This window comes from Mus caroli, unplaced genomic scaffold (genome assembly GCF_978045245.1).
Source record: "Mus caroli unplaced genomic scaffold, Mus_caroli_1 scaffold_7, whole genome shotgun sequence".
Classification (NCBI taxonomy): Eukaryota; Metazoa; Chordata; class Mammalia; order Rodentia; family Muridae; genus Mus; species Mus caroli.
This window is the reverse complement of record NW_028227262.1, coordinates 31,945,687-31,957,833: the sequence shown is the minus strand read 5'-3', so window position 1 is coordinate 31,957,833 and position 12,147 is coordinate 31,945,687. Positions and strand designations below refer to the sequence as shown.

Below are 12,147 nucleotides of genomic sequence, written 5' to 3'. Positions count from 1 at the left end.
TCTTCCCTACCACTCTTGATAGCCATCATCCTTCTTTCTGCCTCTATGCATTTGAGTTATTTTGGATTCCACACTACACTTAAGTGAAATCATGCAGAACCCACTGCCCCATGGAGTCTACTCTCTCTTCATTGTCCTGGAAAGCCCCCGTGAATACAGAGATGTCATGAGAACTTCTTCACGTGAGGATGGCCTCACCCCCACTCGCAGTGTGGATCTATGGTCGGCTAACAGTCATGTCTAGTTTCAAACACCTCACTGACCACAGAGAGAAGAGTCTAAGGCTATCAAAACCACACACAGCTTCCTGATAGGGCCTCACAGTGTTTGCCTAAACAGTCAGGCAAAAGGCTGGAGTCCTATGTTATCATTCAGGTGTAAGTTGGGAATTGTCACCTGACTTAAGCATTGTTCAGTATTTCCCATGTCCCCATGCCTTTACCCATGACTCTAACGCTACACTTGGAATGCACAGACACAAGACCAGCCGTGCTCCATGCTGCAGGAGGCTAGTGTCTGTCCAGCCCTCATGTATCAGACCTGAACATACTGTTTCCTCTGTAACTCCTCTTCCTCCCGCTTCTGAGTGTAGGTGAGCAGAGGCGCTGAGGCCTGAGAAACGCACTGCTGGTTCCTTCCCAGGGCTGTCCATCTTGCCTTCAGCTGCCACTGTGTTGGTATCACCCTTGGAGTCCCCTGGTTTCTCACAGCTGCTGTCATTTGCCCGAGCATGGCATCTGGCAGAAGCCACACTACAGCTCCTTACTCAAACCTACAGTGCCCTTCCCTTGCTTTGGTATCTTCTGGCCCACCTGACCTGGACCATGCCCTCTTCTGCTGCTCCACAGCCCTTCTGCGCTCTTCCTTGCAGCCATCCTGAGTGCTGAGTCACTGCGCCTGTCCACTGATGACGCCATAATCCTTCTCACTGGGAAACAGGCTTCATACGTGGTGATTTGTCCACAGTATTTGCTATGCCATTAGCAGTCACTGGCACATGTCTGGCCAACCAATGGGCAAACAAATTTCTCCTTGAAAGCATCAGATGCAGCACCCACTGCCCCATGGAGTCTACTCTCTCTTCATTGTCCTGGAAAGCCCCCGTGAATACAGAGATGTCATGAGAACTTCTTCACGTGAGGATGGCCTCACCCCCACTCGCAGTGTGGATCTATGGTCGGCTAAAACTAATCGCAGGCTTTGCTTAGCTTCCTGTTCCATGGATTAGGAAGCTTGACTGAACTCTTAATTAGAACCCACGTCCACGTCACCATCATCCATTGTGTTCTCAAACATCTTCAGTGTGCATGTTAGCCATCATGAATCATGGTTAGTAGGCCTGTCCATGCCACCATCTGAGATGTTATGAGAGAAGTCAGACAGACCGTCAGGCTGCCTTGGCACCTGTGTAAGGGGATGTCCCTCACCCTGCAAGCCTCATGTGTTATCATGGTCATAAGGGTAGGCCTGGAACTCAGCAAAACTTAGCACAAGGCTGGTGTGTCACAGGATCACAGGTCCTGGGGTAATCCATAGTAGAAAATACTGTGCTATACTAGAGAGGGGTGGAAGCCCGTGGGGGTCCTATGGAGGTCCCAGGTTCCAGCAGTCCCCAGGTCCCAGGAACCCCCAGGCTGGCTTTGGTCTCTACCCATAGTAAAGCTGTTTAAGTCAGGTGAGGTGGCTGCCCCACACCTCACCCTACAGTGTAAATATTTCCCAACCTCCTGCAGGCACATACACAAATTCCAGGCTGGCAGCTGGGCCAAGCCCCACCCTCTGTGTTTTCCTCTGAGAACCTTCCAAAGTGCTGCTATTTTGAGCTTTTCCTGACAATGATTGATGACCGGAGGAACCGTTTAAAAGCAGCAGTGTGTGTTGGGTTTGCCAGACCGCACAGGGGAAGAAACCACAGCACATCGTCCTGATTGTCCTCTTCCCAGGGACCAAGAGCTAGAGACCCGGCTGTGACTGCCTGCCTCTGGGGCTTCCTTTAGAGGAGACAGTCTTTACCCATCTAGACTCCTGCTGCCCTGACTGCTGACTTACAGGTAAGAAGAGCAGCCACCCTTTGGCTTGACACTTTTAAAACATGGGGCTAGTTTATCTCTGAGAGCATCTCTCATTCCCGAGCTTTCACTGGCCTGGCTACTGGATAGGGGGGGGGTACCACCGACCACTATGATAATAAGGTGTTTATACAAGGCCTTTGTGTTTACAGGAGAGCTGTGATGTCAAAGCTATGTCTCCTGGAATTTCCCATAATATCCCTGCCAGTGGGATGTTTATAACCCTGTTTTTCAGACAAGTAATTAGAGGTTTAGAGAGGTGACATTGCCAGTCTCTAAGTCATTAAGTGGCAGAGACGAGTTTAAAACCTAGGTGTTCTCTGACCCCACATTAATACCCCCACCCCGGTTTTCTTATCTGTTCGTTCTTCACTTTAAAATTTTTAATTAATTTATTTTACTTTATATGCATGGATATTTTGCCTACACTAATGTATGTGTACTACACACATAGCAGTCAGATCCCCTGGAACTTGATTTATAGACGGTTAGAGCCACTATGTGTGTGCTAAGAATTGAACTCTGGCTCTCTGCAGGAATAAGTACTCTTACCACGGAGCCCCAATTATCTGGGTATTCTTAAACAACACTAGTGATGAAGTCTTAGTGAGCTGGGTGCTTTGGTGGTAGCTGGAAGGATGAGTGCGGGTGGGGGCAGGGGGGTGAGCCTTGGTCTCAGATCTGCAGGTTTCTTATTGTTTTCTGGGTACCCGAGCCCTGTGTAGCATCTCCGATGAGGGAGAGGAAGCAGGAGGGTGTCAGGGTGGCATGGCAGGCTCGTCACTGGTTTTCTCTTGGCTAACAGGTTGCTTTTGCTTTATTAGCAGCTATGAGGTCCCGGCTTCTGCTTCCCGTGCCCCATTTGCCAACGATTCGGGAAATGTCAGAAGAGCTGTCACATGGGGCAGCTGGGCAGGAACCCCCAGCTTCTCCCAGCCTGGATGACTATGTCAGGTATATCTGTCAGCTGGCACAGCCCACCTCAGTGCTGGACAAGGTCACAGCCCAAAGCCGTCCCAACAGACCCTGCCGGCCAGCCTGGACTCGAGAGAAGAGGCGCCAGGCCGAGTCTCCAGGAGACAGCTCTCTTTGCTTCAGCAGCCTGCAGCCCACACTGCCCTCTCCCGGCACTGACAACCCTCTGGACTGGCTCTTTGGGAAGTCACAGGGAGAGCAGACAGATGGGAGAGGTCGACCCAACAGGACTGGTTCTTCAGATCCCTGGGATGTGCCCAGACAGATGGGCAAGGACACAGGGAGACTCTGTGAGGCCAGGGTACCTGAGCACTCTGTAGGAAGAAAACCAGGGCCCAGGCACCAGATCTCCAACCTGAAAAGCTGGACTTCTAGAAAGTCCTGCCGGGCCTTAGTGTCCGTCTCCAGCTCTCGCCCCAGCAGTATCCTAGGCACTCTCTATTTGCACCTCCCAGTGATCCATGAACTCTAACCCCTACCCCAGGAAAAACCCATAAAGGATATGGTGGGCCCCTGTGGTCTCCCTAGCTTTCCTCTCCTGTGGTGGACACTTCCTGGCAGGTCTGCAGGGACTGGGCAATTCCTAGTGAGACCCATCCTCTAAAGAGCTATGACAGTCTAGCTCCCACAATGTGACTTTGACTGGTACCATTTGTGTCTGGCTGGCCTGTGACCTTGAAGCGACTCAGTGTCCTCTATTTCTTGGTTTTATCATGGCTAGAGTGAGTGTAGGTAGAGTGACCACCTCCCAGATTGCTCTAATGAGGAGATTCGGGCTGTACTCTGGGTGGCTGCCACAGTCTCATGAGAAACCAAAGGCGACCAAGGGAAAGGGTCTCAGCCCCCTAAAGCAGTGGCTTTCAACCATCCTAATGTTGTGACCTTTTAATACAGTTCCTCATGTTGTGTGATCCCCCAACCATAAAATGATTTTTGTTTCTACTTCATAACTGCAATTTTGTTACTGTTACAAATCATGGTGTAAATCTTTGAGCTTTCCAGTGCTCTTAGGTGGCTCCTGTGACAGGGTCGTTCAACCCCGAAAGGGGCTGTGACTCAGGTTGAAAAACACTGTCTTAAAAGCATCCAAGGAAGGGCCTGGCCTCTATGCTCTACCTTCAGGCATATATTTCCAGAGGCCCAACAAAAGATATGAGGTCTCAGCAGATGTATTACTGAGTTTCATAGGGATTGTCACCTAGGTACCCAGGGGACCTGCTATCTTGACTCCAGTGTCCAAATCTCATTGTGGTACCAGAGAATTAGAGAATTCCCATGCTCAGGGCCAAAACAGAATGCGTCACACAGCCTGCAGGCTGTCACATACTGGGTCTAGTGGTCTCATCTCTGATTTTCTTGCATGTGCCCACCAGCTTCACCTAGGCCCTTGTTACAGAAGGGGGCACATCACAAAGCTGTCCAACCCCATTATTCTGGCTAGGTTGGGATGTCCTAAGGCTTTGGAAATCCAGACCAGCACTGAGTTCCCCTAGTCCAGAGAATGTCAGCTCCTGGAGGCATCTACCAAGCAGGAGGGTGAAGGAGGGAAGTTTGGGATGGGAGGGTTTCCTTTCTCAGAGAGGTGGGTGTGGTCTTGGAGCTCGGAAAAGAATCAGGGCTCAAGGCCCAGCATCTGCTCCCTTGTATGGGCTGGAGCCAGCTGACCACACTCAGGATGGAAGGGTCTAGGAAAAGAGAGACGTTAACCACTTTCATGTCCTCGTTTGCATGTATATTCTCAGAATCAGAATACAAAACACACAGCAAAAAGAAAATACTTGGGACAAGCGGTCTATTCAGGTTTTTTGTTTGTAAAATGCAGGACACCAACACCATCCTTTGTCCTTGACAGGAGTTGCGAAGCTGTATACATGGACATAGATAGAGGTGCAGTTTGCATCTATCACAGCCTCAAACTGATCTTCTACAAGAAAGCCCTTAGGCAAAATGTCCCCAGGTGTGATAGGAAGACAGATCTACTGCAGAGGGGGTAGCTGGCTGGAGACTAGATGGGCACTAGATGAGACACCAAGCCTCTTTACGCCGTCCCCATCTGTGAAGCAGTGTGAAAACTGGGTCAGAGGGAGACTCCTGGCACGTGGCAATGCATTAGTGAATGTTCCACCGGGAACTCGCTCAAATATTCTCTGACATGAACGATGCTAATCGGCAATTGCGAAGGTGCTCTCCCCACAGCACCCTGCCATACCTGGTCCCACCCAGGGGAGTCCACTAAAGATCTGGCCAGACAGTCTAGTACACAGTTTGTGCTCCTAGGGAACAGCTGCATAGAGCTCAGGCTGGAAGGGCCCAGGGTTATTTCAGGGTTAAGTGGATCTCCCAGGCCTAAGAGAGGGGGCAGGCCCACCTTTCTAAGGAAGGATAAGAATGTAGGAGAGTACACTCTGAGTATCTCACACACTGGAGATCCAGAAGAGAATAAAACTGGATGCAGTGTGACGCATGGCCACCAGGGGGAGACTATGAACCACTAAACGGTTCGTATAGAGGCTGGTTGGGAAATCTTGATCAGATAGTCTGGGTGGGGTTGTAAGTCTCTGATCACCCTGAAGAGGTTTATATATTAGCATGTCCAGAGGACAGTCAACTTCAAAAGGTATTGGCTATTATACACTTTTCAGTGACAGAAGCAAAATTATCCCAAAGGCAAGTTTTACAGTCGAGGGGCCTGCACACCATCCTCCAGAGAGAGAGATTGCTTCCCCTAGCTCTTAGTAATTAGGAGAAAGGTCATTGGGAAACAGTTGTCCCACAGTGTGGCCACACCCACAGATGTACCTCATTTCTCTACAGGCATCCCACATGGCAGTGAGGGAGTTTGCCCCCAAACTATACAGTCAGGCTGTAGTTGCTACTAGCAAGCAAGGCTTCTGACAGCCAGGAGGGTCACACCCAAGTGGCGAGTGCCTCAGCACTTGAAGGTACCTTAGAGCCTAGGATCAAGAGTAACAATCTGCCCCATGTCTGAGATCTAGTCACTGATATCCAATTCATCCCTCCAGTGAGTTCTTAATCATGATGCCGGAAAGGTCCTGGCTGTCCCTAACACTCCATCTTTGGAGCTGCTGCAGCCTGCTTCATTTACTCCAAAGAATTGAACCTTCCCTTCCAGGAGCGAGAAGGGGAGATTCAAGAGATTCCAGAAGCAAACAAACTGTGCCTATCTGGGAAGCTCAAGATTCACCAGCATCCTCCCCAGGGATGTGGACACACACACACACACTCGTAGGCAGCTGCTGGAGGAGATTCTGACCAGCCAGCTGAGGAGAGGTGCATTTTCCTACCTATAAGTTGTACAGAGTTCCTACCGGTGCAGCTTTCACGAGTCACCACCCATGCTGGGGTGGGCTTCTTAATGATACAGCTGCTTCTGATTCACCTCTGCTCCTCTAAGTCACCCCTCCCTCACAAAAGCTCCTGTTAGAATCCCCCAGGCTCACTAAGCTGGACTTTGGTCTGTAGCGGGTTCCTGGTCTAGGGTTAGCAGCACATGTATGTGCTCTATCTCCCCAGGAAAAGTTGCTCAGATAATACAATTAGAGGCTTAACTTCTGAGAGCCTCCATTCTTTGCAAGAAAAAAGGGCCATGGTAATAGAAGAGAGGCAAAGCGGTTGATGTACCAGAATTCCCTTGGGAACTCTGACTTCCTCCATCCGCCTGTCCTTGTGAGACCCAACGATAGGGCATTCTGGGATTGTCCTATAGTGAGTGGGTGTGTGATCCTGGATGGGCAACTGCAGGTCTGAGACTTTTGCACTGGTTAAGTAGATAAATGTCAGGGGCTCATTCCTCTCTGCCAGAACTCAGATTCCAGGCTTGCAGGCTTGCCTCTGTGGTGGGTGTTACCCTGAAAAAAGCACATGCCGTCTCAGACTGCCTGCTTGCTGAGTCTGCTAACACTGCAGAAGGTCCCTGAAAGGTATTTCCTGGTTTCGTGGATATCAAGTCAGTTTGCCCCTTGGGTTTAGAGTTAGAAACACAAGTTCTCTTCTGGGACAGGGTCACAGGCATGAGTTTTGCCAGCCACGAGGCTCACTTATTTTCCATCTGGACTGTTATAGAAACTCAGGGCTATCCACCTTCACCACACACAGCTACCTCCACAGAAGAGATTCCCAAGCGCCAAGATCAGGGTCTTTCTATGTAGCTCAGGCTGACTTGAAACTTATTAGGTGGCACAGACTGGCTATGAACTCATGGTAATCCTCCTGCATCCAAGTCAGAAGGCCAGGATTAGGGGAGTCTGTTAATTGTTCTCAAACTTGAGCTTCTATTAGAATGCCCTGAAAAGTTTGCTAAGACATTGGTGAGAAAAGGAAATATTGTGTTCAGTGTACTCATCCAGTGTGTGTTTGTGTGTGTGTGTGTGTGTGTGTAAGTATGAGTGTGTGAGTGTGTGTGTATGAGTGTGTGTGTATGTCTGTGAGTATGAGTGTGTGTGTGTGTGTGTGTGTAGGAGTGTGTGTGTATGTGTGTGTGTGAGTGTGTGTGTATGTCTGTGAGTATGAGTGTGTGTGTGTGTATATATGAGTGTGTGTGTATGTGTGTGTGGGCATGCACCTGTAAGATTTCCATTTCCAGCCAGTTCCTTAGTGACAGTGAGGATGTTGACATAAAGGAGAGAACCACCCCAGCTTAGAAACATCAGTCCCAGAAACACCCAAGGTTGAGGAAGGGAAACCCAGCCAAGACCCACTCATTACACCCTGTGCCTGTGCCAGGAGTCTGAGATGGGCAGCACCCCCCCACACACACTTACTAGCACAGGTCACAGACCAAAGCCTCTCTAACCACATTTACATGCTTCCTCCCTTGCTGTCCATCACACTGAGCTCAGACCTCAGGTTTCTTTTCTCAATCTGAATGGCCCACGTCTATACCTGCCAGCTGTGTACAGAGCCTGGCCTGGCATAGTCAGCACCAAACGGGGCCCAGTCCCAGCACCCAGAAGTTCACCAGTCAGGTGGGCTAAGATGGAAGGTAGGGCTGTAGGAGCAGAGCCAGGTCAGAGCCCTAAGAGGCCGGGCAGAGCTGGGAGGGCTGGGGGTGGGCACGGTGGGTGAGCCCTTAAGACACAGCTGCTCTGGAGACATCAGCACTGGTGCCAAAGCCCAAAGCGGAGGGGTCGGGAGAACAAGAAGAAAAGGCAGAGCTCAGAGCATTTGTTAGAGATGGCACAGGTGGCACAGCCCTGCCTGGACCAGGAACCTGCGACCTCTCCCACTCTACATGGGTGGAGGTACCAAACCCTGCTGTCCTGGCCCATGGCCTGCCATGATGCCTGCCCGATGCTGTTTGGCTGGATCTAGTCTAGTCCCACAGAAGGTTGTGGGCTGATGACTAAGCAATACGAGAGGAGGTTCAGGGACCCAGCAACTGCTACCTGGCAGAGGCCTCTGTGAGTTTCTACTGGCCTTTTTCAGACATTGAGAGATGAGGCATCTCCAGCAGCCAGTGGGATCTCAACCATGAAAATATCCCAAATAAATCCTTACACTATGAGCCTTCTCATTAGACTGTAAATTGTACAGGACTAGACACAACTCAGAGTGCAAAGTCACAACTAAAGAACCCTTGTGAGGTTACAGAGGGTGGAAGCCCAGGGCTGGCTTGATCTGCCCTCAAGTAGATCCCAGCCTGGACCCTGCTAGACACTCCCCAGAGTGTTTCAAGGTTTAAGAAATCCCTTATGAAATTCCAGATACCTAGCCTCTTCTGGAAATTCCTTCTGTACCAGGGCACATTCTCGAATGGCAACCTTGGGTTACTTCTGATAAGGTGGCTCTCCGCTTTAATTAGGACCCACTCCCCGTATGTCCCTTGTCATATGAGCTTGATACCGATCTACACAAGACACCACTTCTGAGGTGAGGGTACCACCGTGGGGCACAGGTGAGGCGGTCCAGGACACCTGGCTGGGTGCCTGGGGTGAAAACAGGCTGGTAAAACTGTTGAAGTGAGATCTGTTCTTCCCCAATCCCATGCTCCCAGAAATAAGATGCAGACTCAAAGTATATTTACAAAAAAAAACTTGGCCATATAGCTAGGCTCTTCTCTAACTAGATCATAACTTATAATCCATTTATCCTGATCTACATTCTGCCGCATGGCTGGTTACCTGTGCTCAGGTACAACATGTCATTTTGTTACAACTTCCTGCACTTCACTCTATCCCAGAATTCTTTCTGCCTCCTGGATGTCCCACTTTCTCTTCTACCCTTTCCTATAGGCCATAGGGTGTTTGCTTTGCTTTGCTTTGCTTTGCTTTGCTTTGCTTTGCTTTGCTTTGCTTTGCTTTGCTTTGTTTAATTGACAGGTGAAGCATCCATACAATGCACAAAACTAGTGTGGTGCACTCATTGAGCTTTGTGTCAAGAATGCTTCCTTCTCCGTGTGGGATCAGTGCCAGCCGGCACACTGTTGTGTGTGACATGTGCGAGGGACCAAATTCCCTTCCCACTCCCACCAAGTAGCAATATAGGCAGAGGCAAGAAGGGGCTAGACAGGCTCCAAGAATTCACACCCACAAGTGCTGCGATACAAGTAGGTACAGGTGATTGCCTTGCTAGGAAACCTCACAGGGACACCCCAGCCCAACTCTGTCTGCTGGTAATCTGGTTCCTTGGTCAGAAAGTTTGACAGGAGCCCAACTGGCACTGAAGCGTCTAGGCTGTATAACCACTCTGAGAAGAACAGATGCAAACCTCAGCAGTTTACACAAGGCAGGACAGAAAGAGTTACAGGTCTCACCTCTCGGTGTCTTAGCTGGAAGCTCCTGCCTTCATGGTAGCAGTTGTAGGTTTTGAGCAGGCTTAAGAGTTCTGACCTAAAACGACACAGAAGCTGCCCTCAGGCAAGGTATCGTTGATACCACGGACCTCACTTTCTTCATCCGTAAAATAAATGTAGTAGCATACATCTTTGCCAACCATATCTACTCAACGCAGAGACCCAATTGTCCTACCACGACACTTGACCTCTCCTCCCCCAGTCGCTTCTGTATCTCAGCCCTTGTGGGAATTGGGGGAGGAGGGTAATGAAGGCAAAGGTGCTGAGAAGCAAGCAAAATTCTCATGCAGGTTCTCACCTCACAGGAAGCACTAGGGCATATGTGCACGTTCACTATAGGATGTGTGTTCATGTTCACTACAGGATATGTGTGCATGTTCACTATAGGATGTGTGTGCATGATCACTATAAGATGTGTGTGTATGATCACTATAGGGTGTGTGTGTGTGTTCACTATAGGGCCTGTGTACATGTTCACTATAGGGCCTGTATGCATATTCACTACAGGGTGTGTGTGCAAGTTCACTATTGCCTATAAGCAGTCCTAACAGCCTTCCTGTGCTCTCCTGTGACCCTCTGCCTCTTGGAGGCCTTGGTGGTTTGGATTACCAGCTGGCTCCCTGTCTGGACTGTCCAGAGGTAAGTCCTGGGGTGAGGGTGACAGGGCCCAAGCAGGCCACTCTGCTCAAACACTTTCTCCCAATACTCTGGGATGGTCAGGAGACCATCAGCAGAACCATGGATCTAGGCTATGGGGTATGACACATGCAGGTGAGTTTTCAGCCTCCTAGCAGGTTGAAAAGGGGAAGAGGGCAGGTAAAGCTAACAGGTTATACTGGCCAAACTGAGCATCCAGGATGCTTGTCCATAAACATAGAATCAGCGGGAGCTAGTACATTGGTGTGTGTAAAGCGTGTGCTAACTAACTAGAGTGTGCTCAAGTTTCCTGACTGTGGTCCCTGGCTGGACCCCGATGCTCCATCACTTTCCCAGCAGCCTCCCCAACCCCACTCACTGCACAGGAGAACAATGACATCCGGGGTTTGGATAGGTGTGTCCTGTGCATGATGAGGAGACGGGGAACCAACAGGGGTAACCGTGTGTGACTGAGCAGCAGCGGTAAGTGACGATTCCCTGCTGCGTTTGTCCTGTGCCACAAATGTGCAAAGGCTGGGTACAAGCATATTGGGAAATTCACAGCTATGTGAAGTCAATCAAGTCCAATTTTAGAAAGCATTCATACTTAGGACTCAAAATGCAAGATGAAATGAAAAAAAGAACTTAAATGAAAAATGCTTCTCAGACTGGCAAGATGGCTGAGCAGGTAAAGGCACTTACTGCCAAGTCTGGCAATCTGTGTGTGACCCGTGTGACCCCTGAGACCAACATGGTGGACGAAGGGAGTGATTCCCAAAGGTTGCTGTGGCAGGCACCCCCTACCCAGACACACACACACACATGCTCTCTCTCTCTCTCTCTCTCTCTCTCTCTCTCTCACACACACACACACACACACACACACACACACACACACTCTCTCTCTCTCTCTCTCTCTCTCACACACACACACACACACACACACTTTCACACACAAACACAAACACACTCTCACACACACTCTCACACAAACACACACACTCTTTGACACACACACTCACACACACACTCTCAAATACACACAGAGATAAATATGATAAAAATATGCTTTTCTTTGGTTCAGAGGAAATATTCCAAGTAGTTTTTATGAGACAGAGTAAATAAAAATAAGCAAAGTTAAAATATATCAGTAAAGTATACTTTTTTTTCTTTCATTAAAACCCATAACCGGAATTTTAAACCGTTTTAAACTGCAAGAGTTTCCAGATAATTCTAGTTTGTCAACAATGATGTACTGTCACTGTAGCACACCATGGCTACCTCCCTTGGTGCTGAAGCCCATTTTTCAAAGAATATCTTGATCTCCAAAGAGAGGCAGCCTCCCAACAAAAGGACTAACCACTGTCCCCAGGACACAGTGTCACCTCTGAAGAGTTCTGGCACCAACACCCAGGCCTCCATGCAGGGAAGGCCATGGGTGGCTGCAGAGCTCCCCCCACCCCCACCCTGCATGCTCAAACGTACTTCAGAATGGACTTGTTGTCGCTGACAGGCACATGAGAGCTGGAAGAGCAAGCTTCCTTCATCTTCAACTCTCGTCCTCAGACCCAGAGGTCACCTGTTGGAAAGATGACAAAGGATGTTGTCTTAGAGTTATTATTGATTAACGCAAGTTGGGGAGGAAAACGTTTATTT

The 12,147-nt window shown here is 49.4% G+C and overlaps 2 protein-coding genes across 4 annotated transcripts in view; one reads left to right on the top strand and one right to left on the bottom strand.

Moving 5' to 3' along the window:
• Positions 1–12,147, bottom strand: part of Rassf4 (Ras association domain family member 4) — a 40,621-nt gene that overhangs the window by 16,072 nt on the left and 12,402 nt on the right. For both annotated transcript variants that reach the window (XM_021164777.2, XM_085840132.1), the window contains exons 2-3: positions 11,977–12,070; positions 9,817–9,892 (exon numbers count right to left, since the gene is read on the bottom strand). In XM_021164777.2, coding sequence (XP_021020436.1) covers positions 9,817–9,892; positions 11,977–12,038 — 138 coding nt within the window. In that variant the 5' untranslated portion in view covers positions 12,039–12,070. The remainder of the gene's footprint in view (positions 1–9,816; positions 9,893–11,976; positions 12,071–12,147) is intronic.
• On the top strand, positions 1,787–3,994 carry Depp1 (DEPP autophagy regulator 1). Of its 2 annotated transcripts, none has more exons than XM_021164778.3 (2): positions 1,787–2,051; positions 2,894–3,994. In XM_021164778.3, the coding sequence occupies exon 2, from the start codon at positions 2,899–2,901 to the stop codon at positions 3,514–3,516; it is 618 nt and encodes a 205-aa protein (XP_021020437.1). In that variant the 5' UTR covers positions 1,787–2,051; positions 2,894–2,898; the 3' UTR covers positions 3,517–3,994. The 2 variants fall into 2 exon arrangements, with proteins under 2 accessions (XP_021020437.1, XP_021020438.1); XM_021164779.3 differs by having other exon boundaries at positions 1,820–2,051; positions 2,897–3,994.